Source organism: Carcharodon carcharias, chromosome 4 (assembly GCF_017639515.1).
Source record: "Carcharodon carcharias isolate sCarCar2 chromosome 4, sCarCar2.pri, whole genome shotgun sequence".
NCBI lineage: Eukaryota > Metazoa > Chordata > Chondrichthyes > Lamniformes > Lamnidae > Carcharodon > Carcharodon carcharias.
The window spans coordinates 205,476,000-205,498,480 of NC_054470.1; the positions used below are offsets into that span (position 1 = coordinate 205,476,000).

The 22,481-nt window shown below is 45.5% G+C and overlaps 1 protein-coding gene across 1 annotated transcript in view; it reads left to right on the forward strand.

The window, feature by feature from the left end:
• LOC121276697 (WD repeat-containing protein 70) overlaps positions 1–22,481 on the forward strand; it is a 152,949-nt gene that overhangs the window by 80,947 nt on the left and 49,521 nt on the right. Inside the window, exons 12-13 of the mRNA XM_041185241.1 lie at positions 2,535–2,619; positions 17,083–17,221. Coding sequence (XP_041041175.1) covers positions 2,535–2,619; positions 17,083–17,221 — 224 coding nt within the window. The remainder of the gene's footprint in view (positions 1–2,534; positions 2,620–17,082; positions 17,222–22,481) is intronic.

The following is a 22,481-nucleotide window of genomic DNA, read 5'->3' on the forward strand; positions in this document are numbered from 1 at the left end:
CCTATCTATGCCCATCATAATTTTGTATACCTCTATCAGATCCACCCTCAGCCTTCTCTGCTGTAAGGAAAACAACTCGAGCCTATCCAGTCTGTCTTCGTAGCTGAAATGCTTCAGCCCAGGCAACATCCTGGTGAATCTACTCTGCATCCCCCCCAGTGCAATCACATCCTTATAGTGTGGCGACTAGAACTGCACACAGTACTCCAGCTGTGGCCTAATTAGCATTTTATGCAGCTCCAACATAATCTCCCTGCTCTTATATTCTGTGCCTCGGCTAATAAAAGCAAGTATCCCATCTGCCTTCTTAACCACCTTATCTACCTGTGCTGCTGCCTTCAGGGATCTATGGATATGTACACCAAAGTCCCTCTGATCCTCTGTACTTCCTAGGGTCCTACCATTCATTGCGTATTCCCTTGCTGTGTTAGCCCTCCCAAAATGCATCACCTCACGCTTCTCAGGATTAAATTCCATTTGCCACTGCTCAGCCCGTCTGACCAGCCCGTTTATATCGTCCTGTAATCTAAGTCTTCCCTCCTCACTATTTACGACACCAACAATTTTCATGTAATCTGTGAACTTGCTGAATATACCTTCTGTATTCACATCTAAATCATTAATGTAGGCTACAAACAGCAAGGGTCCCAACACCATATGACCATAAGACATAGGAGCAGAAATTAGGCCAATCGGCCCATCGAGTCTGCTCCGCCATTCAGTCATGGCTGATAAGTTTCTCAACCCCATTCTCCCGCCTTCTCCCCGATCCTTGTGGTACACCACTCGTCACAGGCTTTCGATCACAAAAACAACCTTCGGCCATCACCCTCTGCCTCCTGCCATTAAACCAATTCTGGATCTCATTTGCCAAATTGCCCTGCATCTCATGGGCTCTTACCTTCTTGACCATTCTCCCAATTGGGACCTTGTCAAAAGCCTTACTGAAGTCCATGTAGACTACATCAACTGCACTATCTCATCTCCACCGCTAGTCACCTCCTCTCAAAATTCAGTCAGATTTGTTAGACACGACCTCCCCTAATAAAGCCACGCTGACTATCCCTGATTAATCCCTGCCTCTCCAAATGAAGATTAACCCTGCCCCTCAGAATTTTTTTCCAATAGTTTCCCTACCACTGATGTTAGACTCACTGGCCTGTAACTACCTGATTTATCCCTACTACTCTTCTTGAATAACATTCGCTTTCCTCCAGTCCTCTGGCATCTCTCCTGTGGCCAGAGAGAATTTGAAAATTAGTGTCATCCCTCTTCCTACCTATGTCGTTGGTACCAATGTGGACCACGATCTCTGACTGTTTGCCCTCCCCCTTCAGAATGCCCTGCAACTGTTCTCTGACATCCTTGACCCTGACACCAGGGAGGCAACCCTGGACCCATCCTGGAGTCACATCTACGGCCACAGAAGCGCCTGTCTGCACCCCTCACTATTGAGTCTCCTCCCACGATTGTTCTTGCACCCTTACTCCTCCCCCCTTGTACAGCTGAGCCACTCTCAGTGCCGTGAACTTGGCTCTGGCTGCACTCTCCAGAGGAACCTTCACCCTCACCATTTTCCAACACAGAAAATGGTTCCTGAATAAGATGCACTCTGGGCTTTCCTGACTACCTGCCTGCCTCCCTTCTTCTGACTAGGGGTCTCCCATTCCCTCTCTGACTGTACTCCCTTAAGCTGTGGAGTGATCACATCTAAAAACGTGCTATACACGTGACCCCAGCCTCGCGGATGCCCCGCTGTGTCTCCAGCTGACGCTCAAACTCCAAAACCCGTTGCTCAATCTGTCAAGCCAGTGACACTTCCTGCACGTGTGGTCATCCAGACTGCAGGAAGTGTTTAAGAATTCCCATGTGCTGCAAGCTGTACAACACACGGGATTGAGCTCTCTTGCCGTACTTTTTGTTTTTAATTAAATAACTATTTCCTTAAATTTAAGCCCTGCTTTGCTCAAAGAGGTATTCAAAATCATGAGGGGCCTGGACAGATCAGATAGAGGGAAACTGTTCCCACACGTGAAAGAATCGAGAACAAGGGGGCACAGATTTAAATAATTGGCTAAAGGAGCAACAGCAATGTGAGAAAACTTTTTTACGTAGTGAGTGGTTAAGGTCTGGAATGTACTACCAGAGAGTGTGGTGGAGGCAGCTTCGATTGAGGCATCCGAGAGGGAATTAGACTTATTTGAAAAGGAACAATGTGGAGGTTATGGGGAGAAGGCGGGAGAATGGGACTAATTAACTTGCTCATTTGGAGAGTCAGTGCAAACACGATGGATCAAATGGCCTCCTGCTGTGCTGTAAAAATTCTGTGATTCTGTGACTTCAGTTTTGTTGGGGCTCCTTGATGTCATAATTGGTCAAACGCTGCCTTGATGTCAAGAGCAGTCATTCTCACCTCACCTGTGGAGTTCAACTCTTTTATTCATGTTTGGATCAAGGCTGGAATAAGGCCACAAGCCGAGTGGCCCTGGTGGAACCGGAATTAAAGATTAAAATGTTGCTTGTGTGTTTTCTAGGAGATGACACCATTAAAACCTGGGATATGAGGAATTTTCGGAACCCTTTGAATGTGGCATCTGGCCTCCCCAACATCTTCCCAATGTGAGTTTCTGCAATGAGAACTGCAATTGAAATTTTAAATAAATCTTGTATTTACTTAGGCAATGTCTTTTATGACCACCAGATGTCTGAAAAATGTTTTACAGCCAATGAAGTACTTGTGGCATGTTAGCCACGGTTATAATATAAAAGGAAATGTAAAACTAACATGTTAATATAAAAAGCTGAAGGAAAACCTCCCTCAGTGCCCTTGTTATTGGAGCACAAAAGCAGGGGAGTTATGCTGAACTAATGGAAAGCTCTGGTTAGGCCACAACTAGAGTATTGCTTCCAATTCTAGCCACCACACTTTCGGAATGATGTGAAGGTCCTTGAGAGGGTACAGAAGAGATTTACTAAAATGGTTCAAGGGATTAGGGATTTTAGCTGCATCGTTATGTAGTAGAAACAAAACCAGAAAATGTTTGTAATACTGAGCGGATCAGGCAGGATTGGTGGAGAGAAACAGAGTTGACATTCCAGGTCAATGAACATTCTGATGAGAAAGAACTCTTTTACACAGCAAATATTAATGACCTGGAATTTACTGGTCAGGATGGTGTTGGAAGTGGAGGTAAAAAATGATTTGAGTTGAGGGAATTAAATTTGCAGGGCTACAAAGATAGAGTGGGGAATGGGACTGACTGGATTGCTCCAGAGAGCCAGCATGGACTCGATGGGATTAGGTAATTCAAATTTGGACTGTGATCAGGGGCAGGAGGGTGTGACTGCAGGTGAAGCAGGTGTGGGGACCCAGGGAGTAGCGTTTGAGGGGCAAGATTCTTGCAAGCTGTGTGGACAAGAGCGGGGACTGCAGGGAGGATGAGCGAACTGACCATAGCACCATGGTACAGGAAGCCATTCAAGTGAGGGGAGGAAATAGGAACCTATTACTGGTAGGGAACAGTATAACTATGGGGGTTAGATACTGCTCTCTGCAGCCGTGAGAGTGACTCCTGAAGGCTGTGTTGCCTGCCTGGTGCCTGGGTTAAGGACATCTCCTCAGGGCTGGAGAAGAACTTGGAGTGGGAGGGGAGGGATCCGTTGTTGTCGTCCATGTTGGTACCAACGACATTGACAGGACTAGAAAGGAGGTTCTGCTGAAAGAATTTGAACAGTTAGGAGCTAAATTAAAAAGCAGAGCCTCCAAGGTAATAATCTCAGGATTGCTACCTGAGCCATGGGTAAATTGGCATACGGTACATAAAGTCAAGGAGTTAAATGCGTGGCTCAAAGATTGGTGTGGGAGGAATGGATTTCAGTTCATGGGGCACTGGCACCAGCACTGTGGTAGAAGGGAGCTGTTCTGGTGGGACGGGCTTCACTTGAACTGTGCTGGGACCAGTGTCCCAGCAAACCGAATAACTTGGACGGTCGAGAGAGCTTTAAACTAAATAGAGGGGGGCAGGGTTCTAGAAAGGGGATACATAGGCTTACAAAGCAAAAAGATATGGCAGCCTTGCAGGGCAACTATTTAGGTAATGATACCCAGAGTGTGACAGGAAGGGACAGAGTGTACAAACGAGAAAACCGAGCAGCAAATAAGGTCAAAGGGGGAAAAAATGGTAAAAAGGCAAAATTAATGGGCCTTTACTTAAATGCGCATGGTATTCGGAACAAAATAAATTAATTAACTGTGCAAATAGATGTTAATGGGTATGATCTTATAGCCAGCACAGAGACATGGTTACAAGGAGATCAAAGCTGGGAATGAAATATTCAGGGGTATTTTTTCTTAATATCCATTCATGGGATGTGGGCGTCACTGGCTAGGCCAGCATTTATTGCCCATCCCTAATTGCCCTTGCTCAGAGGACATTTAAGAGTCAATCACATTGCTGTGGGTCTGGGGTCACATGTAGGCCAGACCAGGCAAGGACAGCAGATTTCCTTCCCTAAAGGACATTAGTGAGCCAGATGGCTTTTTATGACAATCGACAATGGTTTAATGGCCATCATTAGACTTTTAATTCCAGATTTTTATTGAATTCAAATTCCACCATCTACCATATTTGACTTTTCGAAAGGACAGGCAGGAAGGAAAGGGTGGTGGGGTAGCTTTGTTAGTAGGAGATGGAATAAGTACGATAGCAAGAAAGAGCCTTGGATCGGAAGATGTGGAATCCATATGGGTGGAGGTAAGAAATAACAAGGGGAAGAAGATACTGGTGGGAGTGGTCTATAGGCCCTGACATGAAGCTATTAACATACATAATGTTATTGGGACCGTTTCTGGGGGCAGTGGGACTTGTACAAGGCAGACGGGTTGCACCTGAACTGGAATGGGACCAACATCCTTGCGGGGAGGTTTGCTAGTGCTGTTGGGGAGGTTTTAAACTAACTTGGCAGGGGGATGGGATCCTGAGAGGAGGTTCAGCCGCCAAAATTGGAAGAGAGAGCAAATGACCCTGAAAGGCATAGAAGTTATAGGCCAGTTAAGGCACAAGGGAGTTTGGCAAGGTTGGATGGTATTTATTTTAATGCAAGAAGTCTAATGAATAAGGCAGATAAATTGAGGGCACAGATTAACATGAAATTATGATGTGATTGCTGTCACAGAGACATGGCTGAGACGGGGGCAGAATTGGCAGCTCAACATTCTGGGATATGGAATCTTCAGGCGAGACAGGGGAGGGGGAAAAAGAGGAGGAGGCATTGCATTATTAGTTAAGGAGTCAGTTCCTGCAGCAAGGAGAGATGATATCTTGGAGGGGGCATCGAATGAAGCTTTGTGGGTAGAGCTTAGGAACAAAAAAGGGGCAGCCACATTGTTAAGTGTTTATCATAGACCCCCAGATAGTCAGTGGGAAATTGAGGAGCAAATATGTGCACAATTTGTGGAGGTGTATAAAGACAAGAACAATAGAGTAATTACATTAGGTGATTTCAACTTTCCCAACTTTAGTTGGGATAGACATAGTGTCAAGGGCTTGAATGGAGTGGATTTCTTGAAATGTCTATAGGAAACTTTTTAGGTCAATATGTAGAGGGTCCAACAAGGGACGGCGCAGTGTTGGACCTAATTCTGGGGAATGATTCTGGACAGGTGGCTGAGGTGGTGGTGGGGGAGCATTTTAGTGATAGCGACCACAACATGGTACAGTTTAAAAACAAAAAAACTGCGGATGCTGGAAATCCAAAACAAAAACAAAATTACCTGGAAAAACTCAGCAGGTCTGGCAGCATCGGCGGAGAAGAAAAGAGTTGATGTTTCGAGTCCTCATGACCCTTCGACAGAACAGTTCTGTCGAAGGGTCACGAGGACTCGAAACGTCAACTCTTTTCTTCTCCGCCGATGCTGCCAGACCTGCTGAGTTTTTCCAGGTAATTCTGTTTTTGTTATGGTACAGTTTAAGTTTGTTATGGACAAAGAAATATAATTTTTAATTCCTCTCTGGCCTCGGGGGAGGTGCCAGAGGACTGGAGAACAGCTAATGTGGTTCCGCTATTTAAGAAGGGTTGCAGAGATAAGCCAGGGAACTACAGGCCTGTGAGTCTCACATCAATGGTAGGGAAACTATATGAGAAAATTCTGAAGGAGAGAATCTATCTCCACTTGGAGAGACAAGGTTTAATCAGGGATAGTCAGCATGTCTTTGTCAGAGGGAGGTCGTGCCTAACAAGTTTGATTGAATTTTTTGAGGAGGTGACCTATTGTGTAGATGAGGGTAGTGCAGTTGATGTAGTTTATCTGGATTTCAGCAAAGCCTTTGACAAGGTCCCACATGGGAGACTTATAAAGAAGGCAAATGCACATGGGATACAGGGTAATTTGATAAGGTGGATTCAAAATTGGCTTAGTCGTAGGAGACAGAGGGTGATGACAGAAGGATGCTTTTGTGACTGGAAGCCCGTGACCAGTAGCGTACCACAGGGATGTGTGCTGGGTCCCCTATTATTTGTCATTTATATAAATGACATAGATGCCTATGTGGGGGGTAGGATTACTAAGTTTGCGGATGACACAAAGATTAGCTGGGTGGTTAACAGTGAGGTTGAGTGTCTTGGGCTACAGGAAGAAATAGACGGGATGGTCAAATGGACAGATAAGTGGCAGATGGAATTTAACCCTGAAAAGTGAGGTGATACACTTTGGAAGGAGTAATTTGACAAGGAAATATTCAATGAGCGGCATGACACTAGGAAGTTCTGAGGAACAAAGGGATCTTGGCGTGTGTGTCCATAGATCTCAGAAGACGGAGGGGCATGTTAGTGGGGTGGTGAAAAAGGCATATGGAACACTTGCCTTTATCAATCAAGGCATAGATTACAAAAGTAGGGAGGTCATGTTGGAGTTGTATAGAACCTTGGTGAGGCCACAGCTGGAGTGCTGTGTGCAGTTCTGGTCGCTACATTATAGGAAGGATTTGATTGCACTGGAGGGGGTGCAGAGGAGATTCACCAGGATGTTGCCTGGGATGGAACATTTAATTTATGAAGAGAGGTTGGATAGACTTGGGTTGTTTTCATTGGAGCAGAGAAGACTGAGAAGCGACCTCATGGAGGTGTACAAGATTATGACGGGCATGGACAGGGTGGATAGGGAGCAGCTGTTCCCCTTAGTTGAAGGGTCAGTCACAAGGGGGCATAAGTTCAAGGTAAGGGGCAGGAGGTTATGGGGGGATGTGAGGAAAAACTTTTTTACCCAGAGGATGGTGACAGTCTGGAATGCACTGCCCGGGTAGTTGGTGGAGGCAGGTTGCCTCACATCCTTTAAAAAGTACCTGGATGAGCACTCGGCACATCATAACATTCAAGACTATGGGCCAAGTGCTGGTAAGTGGGATTAGGTAGGTAGGTCAGGTGTTTCTCACGTGTCGGTGCAGACTCAATGGGCCGAAAGGCCTCTTCTGCACTGTGATATTTTGTGATTGTGTCCTGAAGAGTCCTGATGGTTGTGTTGGCTGCCCGGTACCAGAGCTCGGGCCATCTGCTCAGGGCTGGAGAGGAACTTCCGGTGGGAGGCGGAGGATCCAGTGCGTCTGGCCCTTCAGGTACTAACGACATAGGCAGGACAAGTAAGGAGGTTCTGCATAGTTAGTATGAGAAGCTAGGTACCAAATTAGGAAGCGGAACCTGAAAGGTCATAATCTCTGGATTAGTACCTGACCCACGTGCAAATTTGCATGGAACAAATAGGATTAGAGAGATGAATGCATGGCTCAAAGCTTGATGCGGGAGAAGTGGGACCTGATTCACAGGGCACTGGCTCCACTCCTTGGGAAAGTAGGGGCTGTACCATTGGGACGGTCTACACCTGAATCATGCTGGGATATGTGTTTAACGAATCTCATAACTAGGGAAGCCGAGAGATATTTAAACTAAAGGTGGGGGGGGGGGGGTGAGGGATCAAGCTTGGAAAGATGTGACAAATCAAGGGGTAGATTAAAAGCAGAAGACCATAATAGCAATATGGGAAACGAGGGTCATAGAACAGCAGAAAGGGACAGAGAGATAAAACTTAAGTACACACCAATAGTCAAGATTAGATGTTACAAAAATAACAAAAGGACAAAACTAAAGGCTCTGTATCTGAATGCACTTAACATTCATAACAAAAGTTATTGAATTGGTAGTGCACATTGAAGTAAATAAGTATGATCCGATAGCCATTAAGGAGAAGTGGCTGCAGGACGGCAAGGATTGGGCCCTGAATATTGGGTAGTATATGATATTCAAGAAGAATAGGAAGCTAGGTAAAGGTGGAGGGGAAGCACTGTTGATCAAGGACGGCATTGGTACAATAGTCAGAGATGACCTTGGATCAAAAACAGAATTACCTGGAAACACTCAGCAGGTCTGGCAGCATCGGCGGAGAAGAAAAGAGTTGACGTTTCGAGTCCTCATGACCCTTCAACAGAGCTAGGTGAATCCAAGGAAGGGGTGAAATATAAGCTGGTTTAAGGTATGTTGGGCGGTGGGGGGGGAGGGGTTTGGGTGGGAGGGGGGGTGTTTGGGGGGGGATGTGGGGAGAGAAGTGCGGGGGGGGGTGTGGTTGTAGGGACAAAGAAGCAGTGATAGAAGCAGATCATCAAATGATCTGCTTCTATCACTGCTTGTTTGTCCCTACAACCACACCACCCCCCTCCACTTCTCTCCCCCCACCCAAACCCCCCACCCCCAACACACCTTAAACCAGCTTATATTTCACCCCTTCCTTGGATTCACCTAGTTCTGTTGAAGGGTCATGAGGACTCGAAACGTCAACTCTTTTCTTCTCCGCCGATGCTGCCAGACCTGCTGAGTTTTTCCAGGTAATTCTGTTTTTGTTTTGGATTTCCAGCATCCGCAGTTTTTTTGTTTTTATGACCTTGGATCAGGTCAGTATGTAGAATCTGTTTGGGTGAAGATGAGGAATAGCATTGGGGAAAAAAGCCACTAGTGGGAGTGGTCCAAAGCCCCGTAACAGTGACCACAATGTAGGACAAGGCATACAAGAAGAAATCTTGGGTGCTTGCGATAAAGGGACAACAATAATCATGGGTGAGTTTAATCTACTGGAAAAACCAGCCTGGCAGTAGTAGCCTGGATGCGGAGTTCATAGAATGCTTTGGAGAGATTTTTTAGAGCAGCACATTCTGGAACCAACCAGAGGGCAGGTTATATTAGACTTGATATTATGTAATGTGACAGGATTAATAAATGACTTCAGAGTGAGGGCACCCTCGGTAGCAGCCACCACAATATGACTGAACTTTACATCCAGAAGGGAAAAGAGTGGGTCTAAGACTAGTATTTTAAACTTAAATAAGGGCAACTTTGTGGGCATGAAAGCTGAGCTAGCTGAAGTGAACTGGGATACTAGGCTAGGGGATAGATCAATAGAGAAGCAGTAGCAGACATTTAAGGAGATATTCCAGAATATTCAGAGTAAGCATATTCCTGGTATAAAGAAACCTTCTAAGCGGAGGACCCAACATCCGTGGTTAACGAAAGAAGTTAAGGAAAGCATCAAACCTAAGGAAAAAGCATACAACTCCGCAAAGATGAGTAGCAGGCCAGATAATTGCTCAGAATATAAAGAGTGACAGAGAATGACTAAAAGGTTAATCAGGAGAAAGAAATTAGAGCAAAAACAAAAATACCTGGAAAAACTCAGCAGGTCTGACAGCATCTGCGGAGAGGGATACAGTTGACGTTTCAAGTCCGTATGACCATTCATCAGAATGAAGACAAAGAAATTAGAGTATGAGAGGTAGCAGGCTAGAAATGTGAAAACAGATAGCAATATTTAGGTATATAAAAAGGACAATAGTAAGTGAAGGGAGTGTTGGTCCTCTGGAAAGAGAGAATGGGGAGCTAATAGTAGATAATAAGGAAAAGGTGGATGAAATGAACAAATATTTTGCTTCTGCCTTCACTATAGAGGATACAAAAAGCATTCCAGTATTAGCTGTAAATCAGGAGATGGGAAGGATAGAGGAACTTGGTGAAATTGCAATCACTAGGAAAGCATTACTGAGCATATTGATGGCGCTGCGAGCTGACAAGTCACCGGGTCCTGATGGACTTCATCCTAGGGTCTTCAAAGAGGTGCTAATGAGGTAGTAGATGGCGCTGGTGTTAACTTTCCAAAGTTCTCTAAATTCTGGAAAGGTTCTATCAGTAGCAAATATAACCCCTCTATTCAAGAAGGGAAGGAGGCAGAAAACAGGAAACTATAAGCCAGTTTGCTTGGCGACTGTCATGGGGAATGTGTTTGGATTAATCATTGAGGGGGTTATAGCTGGGCACCCGAGTAATCGGGAAGAGTCAGCATGGTTTTGTGAAAGGGAAACCATGTTTAACCAATTTATTAGCATTCTTTGAAGGAGTAACATGTGCTGTGTATAAAAGGGAGCCTGTAGATGTAATGGTTATTGTGGAAAAGCTCATGGTGTAGGGGTTAACATATTAGCCTGGATAGAAGATTGGCTGGTTTTTTTCAATTCATTCATGGGACGTGGGCATCGCTGGCTAGGACTGCATTTATTGCTCATCCCTGTTTACCCTTGTTCAGAGGTCATTTACGAGTCACCCACATTGCTGAGGGTCTGGAGTCACATGTCGGCCTGACCAGGTAAGGACGACAGATTTCCTTCCCTAAAGGACATTAGTGAACCAGATGGGTTTTTACAACAATCGGCAATGGTTTCATGGTCATCATTAGACTTTTAATTCCAGATTTTTATTGAATTCAAATTCCACCATCTGCTGTGGTGGGATTCAAACCTGGATCCCCAGACCGTTATCCTGGTCTCTGGATTACTAATTCAGCGACAATACCACTATGTCATTGCCCCCCCACCCCTCGCATAAACAGGTTTTCTTCTGATTGGTAGGGTGTGACGAGTGGTGTCCCACAGAGGTCTATGCTGGGCCTCAACCTTTTACAATTCATATCAATGACTTAGATGAGAGGAGTGAAGGCATGGTAGCTAAATTTACAGCTGACACAAAGATAGGTAGGAAAGTATGTTGTCAAGGGAACATAAGAAGGTTGCAGATGGATATAAATAGGTTAAGTGAGTGGTCAAAAATCTGGCAGATGGAGTATAATGATAAACCAAGATGTGAAGTTGTTCACTGGGGCAGGAAGAATGAAAAAGCATCGTATTAAATAGAGAACGACTGCAGAATTCCAAAGTGCAGAGGGATCTAGGTGTTCCAGTGCATGAGTCACAAAATGTTAGTATGCAGGTACAGCATGTAATCGAGAAGGCTAATGGAGCGTTATCCCTTATTACAAGAGGAATTGAACATAAGTAAAGATGTTATGCTTCAGTTATAAAGGGCATTGGTGAGGTCACATCTCAAGTAGTGTGTTAGGGTTTGGTCTCCTTATTTAAGGAAGGATGTAAATGGCCAGGTTTATCAGATTGATAACAAAACAAAAACAGAATTACCTGGAAAAACTCAGCAGGTCTGGCAGCATCGGCGGAGAAGAAAAGAGTTGACGTTTCGAGTCCTCATGACCCTTCAACAGAACTGATTTTTTTTACAAGGAGAGGGGTGAAATATAAGCTGATTTAAGGTGGTGGGGGGGAGAGAGAAGTGGAGGGGGGGTGTTGTTGTAGAGACAAGCAAGCAGTGATAGGAGCAGATCATCAAAAGATGTCACAGACAAAAGAACAAAAGAACACAGGTGATGAAGTTGGTGATATTATCTAAATGAATGTGCTAATTAAGAATGGATGGTAGGGCACTCAAAGTATAGCTCTAGTGGGGGTGGGGGGGCATAAAAGATTTAAAAATAATGGAAATAGGTGGGAAAAGAAAAATCTATATAAATTATTGGAAAAAACAAAAGGAAGGGAGAAGAAACAGAAAGGGGGTGGGGATGGAGGAGGGAGCTCAAGACATAAAGTTGTTGAATTCAATATTCAGTCCGGAAGGCTGTAAAGTGCCTAGTCGGAAGATGAGGTGCTGTTCCTCCAGTTTGCGTTGGGCTTCACTGGAACAATGCAGCAGGCCAAGGACAGACATGTGGGCAAGAGAGCAGGGTGGAGTGTTAAAATGGCAAGCGACAGGGAGGTTTGGGTCATTCTTGCGAACAGACCGCAGGTGTTCTGCAAAGCGGTCGCCCAGTTTACGTTTGGTCTCTCCAATGTAGAGGAGACCGCATTGGGAGCAATGAAAACAGTAGACTAAGTTGGGGGAAATGCAAGTGAAATGCTGCTTCACTTGAAAGGAGTGTTTGGGCCCTTGGACGGTGAGGAGAGAGGAAGTGAAGGGGCAGGTGTTGCATCTTTTGCGTGGACATGGGGAGGTGCCATAGGTGGGGGTTGAGGAGTAGGGGGTGATGGAAGAGTGGACCAGGGTGTCCCTGAGGGATCGATCCCTACGGAATGCCGACGGGGGGGTGGTGAAGGGAAGATGTGTTTGGTGGTGGCATCATGCAGGAGTTGGCGGAAATAGCGGAGGATGATCCTTTGAATGGTGAGGCTGGTGGGGTGATAATTGAGGACAAGGGGGACCCTATCATGTTTCTTGGAGGGAGGAGAAAGCGTGAGGGCGGATGCGAGGGAGATGGGCCGGACACGGTTGATGGCCCTGTCAACGACCGTGGGTGGAAAACCTTGGTTAAGGAAGAAGGAGGACATGTCAGAGGAACTGTTTTTGAAGGTAGCATCATCAGAACAGATGCGACGGAGGCGAAGGAACTGAGAGAATGGGATGGAGTCCTTACAGGAAGCGGGGTGTGAGGAGCTGTAGTCGAGGTAGCTGTGGGAGTTGGTAGGCTTGTAATGGATATTGGTGGACAGTCTGTCACCAGAGATTGAGACAGAGAGGTCAAGGAAGGGAAGGGAAGTGTCAGAGATGGACCACGTGAAAATGATGGAGGGGTGGAGATTGGAAGCAAAATTAATAAATTTTTCCAAGTCCCGACGAGAGCATGAAGCAGCACCGAAGTAATCATCGAAGTACCGGAGAAAGAGTTGTGGAAGGGAGCCAGAGTAGGACTGGAACAAGGAATGTTCCACATAACCCATAAAGAGACAGGCATAGCTGGGGCCCATGCGGGTACCCATAGCCACACCTTTTATTTGGAGGAAGTGAGAGGAGTTGAAGGAGAAATTGTTCAGTGTGAGAACAAGTTCAGCCAGATGGAGGAGAGTAGTAGTGGATGATTTTTTTCCACCCATGGTCGTTGACAGGGCCCTCAACCGTGTCCGGCCCATCTCCCGCGCATCCACCCTCACGCCTTCTCCTCCCTCCCAGAAACATGATATGGTCCCCTTTGTCCTCACTTATCACCCCACCAGCCTCCCCATTCAAAGGATCATCCTCCACCATTTCCGCCAACTCCAGCATGATGCCACCACCAAACACATCTTCCCTTCAGCCCCCCTGTCGGCATTCCGTAGGGATCGTTCCCTCCGGGACACCCTGGTCCACTCCTCCATCACCCCCTACTCCTCAACTCCCACCTATGGCACCTCCCCATGCCCATGCAAAAGATGTAACACCTGCCCCTTCACTTCCTCTCTCCTCACCGTCCAAGGGCCCAAACACTCCTTTCAAGTGAAGCAGCATTTCACTTGCATTTCCCCCAACTTAGTCTACTGTATTCATCGCTTCCAATGCGGTCTCCTCTACATTGGAGAGACCAAATGTAAACTGGGCGACTGCTTTGTAGAATACCTGCGGTCTGTCCGCAAGAATGACCCAAACCTCCCTGTCGCTTGCCATTTTAACACTCCACCCTGCTCTCTTGCCCACCTGTCTGTCCTTGGCCTGCTGCATTGTTCCAGTGAAGCCCAACGCAAACTGGAGGAACAGCACCTCATCTTCCGACTAGGCACTTTACAGCCTTCCAGACTGAATATTGAATTCAACAACTTTAGGTCTTGAGCTCCCTCCTCCATCCCCACCCCCTTTCTGTTTCTTCCTCCTTCCTTTTGTTTTTTTCCAATAAATTATATAGATTTTTCTTTTCCCACCTATTTCCATTATTTTTAAATCTTTTATGCCCCCCCACCCCCGCTAGAGCTATACCTTGAGTGCCCTGCCATCCATTCTTAATTAGCACATTCGTTTAGATAATATTACCAACTTCAACACCTCTGTGTTCTTTTGTTCTTTTGTCTGTGACATCTTTTGATGATCTGCTCCTATCAATGCTTGCTTGTCCCTACAACAACACCCCCCCCACACTTCTCCCCCCTCCCCCCCCCAACCACCACCACCACCCCAAACCTTAAACCAGCTTATATTTCACCCCTCTCCTTGTAAAGAAAAATCAGTTCTGTTGAAGGGTCATGAGGACTCGAAACGTCAACTCTTTTCTCCGCCGATGCTACCAGACCTGCTTAGTTTTTCCAGGTAATTCTGTTTTTCTTTTGGATTTCCAGCATCCGCAGTTTTTTGTTTTTACCAGATTGATACCTGGAATGAGCGGGTTGTCTTATGGGGAAAATTTGACATACTGGGTTTGTTTCCACTGGAGTTTAGAAGAGTGAGGGGTGACTCGATTGAGGTAAGAAAGATCCTGAATGGTATTGACAAAGTGGACATGGAAAGGATGTTTCCTGTTGTGGGTGAGTCCAAAACTAGGGGGTGTTGTTTTAAAATTAAGGGTTACCCTTTTAAGGTAAGGATGAGGAGAAATTTTTTGTCTGAGGGTTGTGCGACCTTGGAACAGTATTTCCGAAGCTGGTGGAGGCGGGGCCATTGAATATTTTTAAGGCAGAGGGAGATGGATTCTTGATGGGCAAGGAAATCAAATGTTATCGGGGTAATACGGGAATATCGAATTCAAAACACAAGCAGGTCAGCGATGATCTTATTGAATGGTGGAGCAGGATCGAAGAGCCGAATGGCCTACTTCTATTTTGTATGTTCGTAATCTGCTCCTGCCTCTCAATAATAAAATAATAAAAGGGTGGGAAAAGAAAGAGTAGGGCTGATTGGGGACAAAATAGGGGTGTTGGACAGGTACTTTACATCTGCCTTTATAAAGGAGGAAGATGCTACCCAGGCCAAGGTGTGAGAGGAGGTAACTGTTACATCAGGAGAACTTACAGTTGAGAGGAAAGAGGTGTGAGAGAGGCTATCTTTACTTAAAATAGATAAGGTACCAGAACTGGACGAGATGCATCCAAGGGTACAGAGGGAAGTGAGAGTGGAAATTGTAGAGGCACTAGTGATAATCTTCCAGTCTTCCTTAGACACAGGGGAGGTGCCAGAGGACTGGAGAAATGCGAATGTTACATCCTTGTTCAAAGAGGGGTGCAAGGATAAAGCGGGCAACTACAGAGCAGTCAGTTTGACCTCAGTGGTAGGGAAACTTCTGGAAGTTATAGTACGGGATAAAATCAATAGTCACTTAGACAAGTGCAGGATGATTAAGGAAAGCTAGCATGGAATCATCAAGAGAAAATCATGTTTAACTAACTTGCAGGAGTTTTTTGAGGTAACAGAGAAGGTTGACCAGGGAAACCCTGTTGTTGGGGGTATATGGATTTTCAAAAGGCATTTGATACGCACGACAGACTTGAATAAAATTTTAGGTCATGGAACAAAAGGGAAAGTAGGCACTTGGATAAGAAATTGGCTAAGTGACAGGAAACAGAGTAGTGATAAATGGTTGTTTTTCAGATTGGAGGAAGGTTTGTAGTGGAGTTCCTCATGGTCAGTATCAGGTCCCTTGCTCTTCCTGATATATATTAATGACCTTGACTGTGGTGTGCAGGGCATGATTTCAAAATTTGCAGATGATATGAAGATTGGAAATGTTGTCAACTGTGAATGGAGATAGTCTTGAACTTCAAAAGGACATAGACACGGTGGTTTGGGCAGACAAGTGGCAGATGAAGTTCAATGCAGAGAAGTGTGAGGTGATTAATTTTGGCAGGAAAAATATGGTGAAACAGTCTAAAATAAAGGGAGAGCCTCTAAAGGAGGTACAGGAGCAAAGGGACCTCGGTATACATATACATAAGTCATTGAAGATGGCAGGGCACGTTGAGAGAGCAGCTAATAAAGCATATGGCATCTTAGGCTTTATTAATAGGGGCATTGAGTACAAGAGTAAGGAGGTCATGCTGAAATTGTGTAAGACGCTAGTTAGGCCTCCTCTGCTGCACTGCATTCATTTCTGGGCGCCATACTTGAGGAAGGATGTGAAGGCATTGGAGAAAGTACAGAGAAGATTCACAAGAACTATCCCAGGGACAAAGAACTGTAGCTATGAGGATAGATTGGAGAGGTTGGGAGTCTTTTCCCTGGAGAAAAGAAGACTGAGAGGAGACTTGATAGAGGTATTCAAGATCCTGAGGGACATGGATAGGATAAATAGTGAGAAACTGTTCCCACTCAAGAGAACATTAAGAACTAGAGGGCACAGATTCAAAATAATTGACAAAAGAAGTAAATGTGACGTGAGGAAAAATCTTTTCACCCAGAAAGTGGTTGGAGTCTGGAACGAGCTCCCTGAAAGGGTGGTTGGAGGCCGGTTTGATCGAGGTATTCAAAAGGGAATTGGATTGCTACCTGAAAAGAGAGGAATGTGCAAGGTTACAGGGATAAGGTAGGGGAGTGGGACTAGGTAGAATACTATTTCAGAGAACTAGTGCAGACTCAATAGGCCAAATAGCCACGTCCTGAACTGTAAAGATTCTGTGATACAACCCTTGAGATGCACTCCTTTAATTCTGGCCTCTTGAGCATCCTTGATTTTAATCATTCCAACAATGTCTTCAGCTACTAAGGCCCTAAGCTCTGGAAAACTCTCCCTGCACCTCTCTGTCTCTCTCTCCTCCTTTAAGATGCTCCTTAAAATCAACGTCCTTTACTAAGCTTTTGGCCATCTGCCCTAATATTGCCTTTTGTGGCTCAGCATCAAATTTGCTTCATAATGCTCCTACGAAAGACCTTGGGATTTTTATTACATTAAAGGCTTGATATAAGTAAGTTTGTTCACTGTTTGGATCATGGGATGGGTGATTGACGAGCTTTCCTCAATGCCTACGTTCTCTCCCTCAGGACAGATTGCTGCTTCAGCCCTGATGATAAACTACTGGTAACAGGAACTTCCGTCAAGAGGGGACAAGAGAATGGAAAGCTACTGTTCTTTGACAGAGAGACATTCCACAAGCTATATGAGATTGAAGTCACTGACGCAGTGAGTCAATCCATTAATTTTCAACCATTAACGTTTCACATGCACCAAAGGAAGCCCAACGCACTCCATTACCCTCAGTGTACCACCCTCATTCCCTGCATGAGTTTGTACCCCACCCCAATTGAGGCAAATGTCACACACCTATTCAGGGAAGGAGAGAGATAGAAGCAGGGAACTATTGGGCAGTTGGCCTCACACCTGTCACAGGGAAAATGTTGGATCCTATTATTAAAGGAAGTACCAGCAGGACATTTAGAAAGCCATTATACAATCAAGCAGTCAAAATGGTTTTATGAAAGAGAAATAGTGTTTGAGAAATTTGTTGGAGTTTATTAGAGTGTATACATATGAATATACGAATTAGGAGCAGGAGTAGGCTATTCAGCCCCTCAGGCATGCTCTGTCATTTGACAAGATCATGGCTGATCTGATTGTAGCCTCAACTCCACATTCTGCCCGCACCGAATAACCTTTGACTCTCTTGTTAGTCAAGAATCTATCTATCTCTGCCTTAAAAATATTCAATGACCCTACCTCCACTGCTCTCTGTTGAAGAGAATTCCACAGACTAACGGCCCATTTGAGAGAGAAAAAAATTCTCCTCATTTTAAATGGTAGACCCCTTATTATTTAAGCTGAGGCCCCTTGTTCTAATCTCTCCGAAAAGGAGAAATATCCTCCCAGCATCCACCCTGTTAAGTCCCCTTACATGTTTCAAAGAGTAATTCTTGATGGGTTTTTTGTGACTGGAAGGCTGTTTCCAGTGGGGTCCACAGGGCTCAGTATGTGGTTCACTGCTTTTTGTGATATATATTAATAATTTGGATGTAAATGTCGAGGGAATTATCAAAAAGTTTGCAGACGACACAAAAATTGGCTGCACAGTAACAGTGAGGAGGATGACTTTAGACTGCAGGAAGACATCATTGGACTGGTCAAGTGGGCAGAAAATGGAATTCAACCCAAAGAAGTGGGAGGTGATGGGTTTGGGGAGGACAAACAAAGAAAAAGATTACACAATAAATGGGAGGATCCTGAGAGGAGTAGACAGAGTAAGGGACCTTGGAGTGAATGCCTACAGATGCCTGAAGGTAGCAGGACAGGTTGTTAATGTGGTTAAGAAGGCATATTTAATCCTTTTGTTTATTAGCTGAGGCATAGAATATAAGAGCAGGGACATTATAGAAACATAGAAAATAGAAGCAGGAGTAGGTCATTCGGCCCTTCGAGCCTGCTCCACCATTCAGTTTGATCATGGTTGATCTTCTATCTCAAAGCCATACTCCCATTCTCTCCCCATAACCCTTGATGCCTTTAGAATCTATAAATCTATCTCTTTTCCCCCTTAAACATATTCAGTGACTTGGCCTCCACAGCCTTCTGTATTACAGAATTCCACAGGTTCACCACCCTCTGGGTGAGGAAGTTTCTCCTCATCCCAGTCCAAGATGGCCTACCCCATATCCTAAGACTGTGACACCTTGTTCTAGCCCCCCAGCCCTGTCAGAATTTTATATGTTTCAATGAGATCCCCTTTCAGTCTTCCAAACTCCAGTGAATACAGGCGTATTCGGCCCAATTGCTCCTCATATGATAATCTGTCATCCCAGGAGTCAGTCTGGTGAACCTTCGCTGCACTCCCTCTACGGCAAGTATATCCTTTCTTAGGTAAGGAGACCAAAACTGTACACAATACTCCAGGTGTAGCCTAACCAAGTCCCTGTACAGCTGCAATTAAACATTCTTGCTCCTGCACTCAAGTGCTCTTACAATGAAACTGATAAAATCCTGAGGGGTCTTGACAGGGTGGATGTGGAGAGGATGTTTCCTCTTGTGGGAGAATCTAGAATAGGGGTCACTGTTTAAAAATAAGGGGTCACCCATTTAACAAAGAGATGAGGCGAAATTTTTTCTTTCAGAGGGTCATGAATCTTTGAAACTCTCTTCCTGAAATGGTGGTGGAAGCAGAGTCTGAATATTTTTAAGGCAGAGGTTGATAGGTTCTTAGTAAGCAAGAGGGTGATAGGTTATTGGCGGTAGGTGGTATGCAGATTTCAGGTTACTGTCAGATAAGCCATGACCTAATTAAATGGTGGAGCAGGCTCGAGGGGCTGAATGGCTGATTCCTGCTCCATGTTCGTATCAAGGCCAACATGACATTTGCATTCTTAACTGCTTGCTGCACCTGCATGCTTGCTTTCAGTGATTGGTGTACAAGGGCACCCAGGTCCCTTTGCACATCAACATTTCCCAATCTATCACCATTTAAATAATACTCTGCCATTCTGTTTTTCCTACTAAAATGGATATCTTCACACTTCTCCACCTTATGCTGTATCTGCCATGTATTTGCTCACTCACTCAACTTTTCTAAATCACCTCCTCGCCACTCACATTCCCACCAAGTTTTGTGTCGTCAGCAAACTTGGAAATATTACATCCTCCCTCATCCAAATCATTGATACATATTGTGAATAACTGGGGCCCAAGCAATGAACCGTGTGGTACCCGACTAGTCACTGCCTGCCACTCAGAAAAAGACTCATTTATTCCTACTCCCTGGGCAGAATCTTCTGTAAATTGACACGTAAAATGATGCGCAGTGACACGGGGCGTGCGCCTCGACGTCATCACACGTCATTCCGACCTTCCGTTTAGTGGGCGCGGACCAGATTTGGCTGCGCGTCCACCGAACTGTCAAAGGCCTGTCCTAGCTCATGTGACGCTGCCACGAGGGGACATTATTTTTTACCTTCATTATTAAAAATTCTTATTCTGAAATTAATCTCCCTGAGGCAGCTCCGTGCCACAGAGATTTCTGCGTGCAGGTCCCGGCTCTTCCTCCTGCCCCGGCCTGCACAGGTAGCGCTGAGCGGGCGTGCGTCACATTGGCAGGCCAACATAAAATGGCAGCGCGCAGCTGATTGCGGGTGGCAACTGGCTCTGCGCCGCCCACGCCCACTCCCTGCAGGTCTTCCTGATGAGGAGAAAATTCTCTCCTCTGGTTCCTGTCTGTTAACTAATTCTCAATCCATGCCAATATATTATCCCCAATCCCATGTGCTTTAATTTTGCCCACTAACCACTTATGTGGGACTTTATCAAAAGCTTTCTGAAAATCCAAATACACCACATCCACTGGTTCTCCCTTATCTATTCTGCTAGTTACGTCCTCAAAAAAACTCCAGTAGGTTTATCAAACATGATTTCCCTTTCATAAATCCATGTTGACTTTGCCTAATCCCCTTGATATTTTCGAAATGTCCTGCTGTCGCATCCAAAATTGGGAGAGCTGTCTCACAGACTAGTCAAGCAACAGCCTGACATAGTCACACTCAAGGAACCATAGCTTATAGATCATGTCCCAGACACCACCGTCACCACCCTGGGTATGTCCTGTCCCAACAGCAGGACAGATCCAGCACTAGTGGCGACACAGTGGTATACAGTTGGGAGGGAGTTGCCCTGGGAGCCCTCAACATCGATTCCAGCCCCCATGAAGGTTCATGGCATCAGGTCAAACATGGGCAAGGACACAGCACCTTCCAAACCCATGACCACTACTACCTAGAATGATAAGGGCAGCAGATAGATGGGAACACCACCATCTGGAGGTTCCCTTCCAAGTCACTCACCATCCTAACTTGGAAAGATATCACCGTTCCTTCACTGTTGCTGTGTAAAAATCCTGGAATTCCCTTCCTAACTGCACTGTGGGTGTACCCGCATCACATGGACTGCAGCAGGTCAAGAAGGCAGCTCACCACCACTTCTCTATGGCAACTAGTGATGGGCAGTAAATGCTGGCCCAGCCAGCGAAGCCCACATCCCATGAATGAATAAATAAAAAAAAATCTCCTGCTGATTACCATGAGCCCCCCCACCCACCTCTTCCAGCTGATAATCAATATTCCTGCATGTTGGAGGAAGCACCGAGGGTGGCAAGGGTGCAGAATGTACTCTGGGTGGAGGACTTCAATGTCCATCACCAAGAGTGGCTTGGTGGCAGCACCACAGACCGAGCTGGCAGAGTCCGAGACTGGGTCTGCAGCAAGTGGTGAGGGGAAAACATACTCATCTTCGCCAGCCTGCCTGCTGCAGATGCATCTGTCCTTGTGGAGACTATTCATGAGGCGCTGTGGGCCATCAGCAACAGAATTGCATTCAACCACAATTGGTGACCTCATATCCCAGCATATCCCTCACTCCACCATTTTGATCAAGCCAGGTGATCGACCTTGGTTTTTTTTATTATTTGTTCATGAGATATGGGCATCTCTGGCCCATCCCTAATTGCCCTCATTCAGAGGGCATTTTTAAGAGTCACATGTAGGTAAGGACAACAGATTTCCTTCCCTAAACGACATTTGTGAAGCAAATGGTTTTTGCAACAATCGGCAATGGTTTCATGGTCATCATTAGACTTTTAATTCCAGATTTTTATTGCATTCAGATTTCACCATCTGCCGCAGTGAGATTCAAACCAAGGTCCCCAGAGCACTAACCTGGGTCTCTGAAATACTAGTCCAGTGACAATACCACTATGCCACTGCCTCTCCAATGGTTCAGTGAAGAGTGCAGGAGGGCACGCTAGGAGCAGCACCAGGCATACCTAAAAATGAAGTATCAACCTGGTGAAGCTATAACACAGAACTACTTGGGTGGCAAACAAGCATAAGCAGCAAGTGATAGACAGAGCTGAAGAAGAGTCATTCAGACTCAAAACATTAACTCTGTTTCTCTCTCCACAGATGCTGCCAGACCTGAGTTTTTCCAACTTTTTTTGTTTTTATTACTTGCTTCTTCTTCTTGTGTCCATGGACAGTCTATACATGGCCCAGCCAGAACTGGACACATTTTTGCGCCTTGTTGTCGAATTCGGCAGGATCTGTAACAATGCAGGGTTCCTCTAGTGATTGACATTGCAGGAGATGTTGCATAGTCTGTGGCTCCGTTCCACATTCACAAGTTGTCAGGCAGGTTGTATATCCCCATTTGCTTAGTGACACCTTTGAACGACCTACACCAGTCCTAAATCTATTAAGGCACTTCCAGGCAGCCCAGTTGCAATTAGCTCCTGGGGAAGGCTTTCATCTGATAGTATTTCCATCATTTGGGGGTTGTTCAAGACTGGCGAGCTGGTCTTTCCACAAGGCGATGCGGGCTTCAGATGGGGTTGATTGTAATGGAACAACACTGTTCATGAAGCTCTTCCTTGACTTTAGGCGGCTGGGTGTAGGTGTATGACTATGGAGAGGGT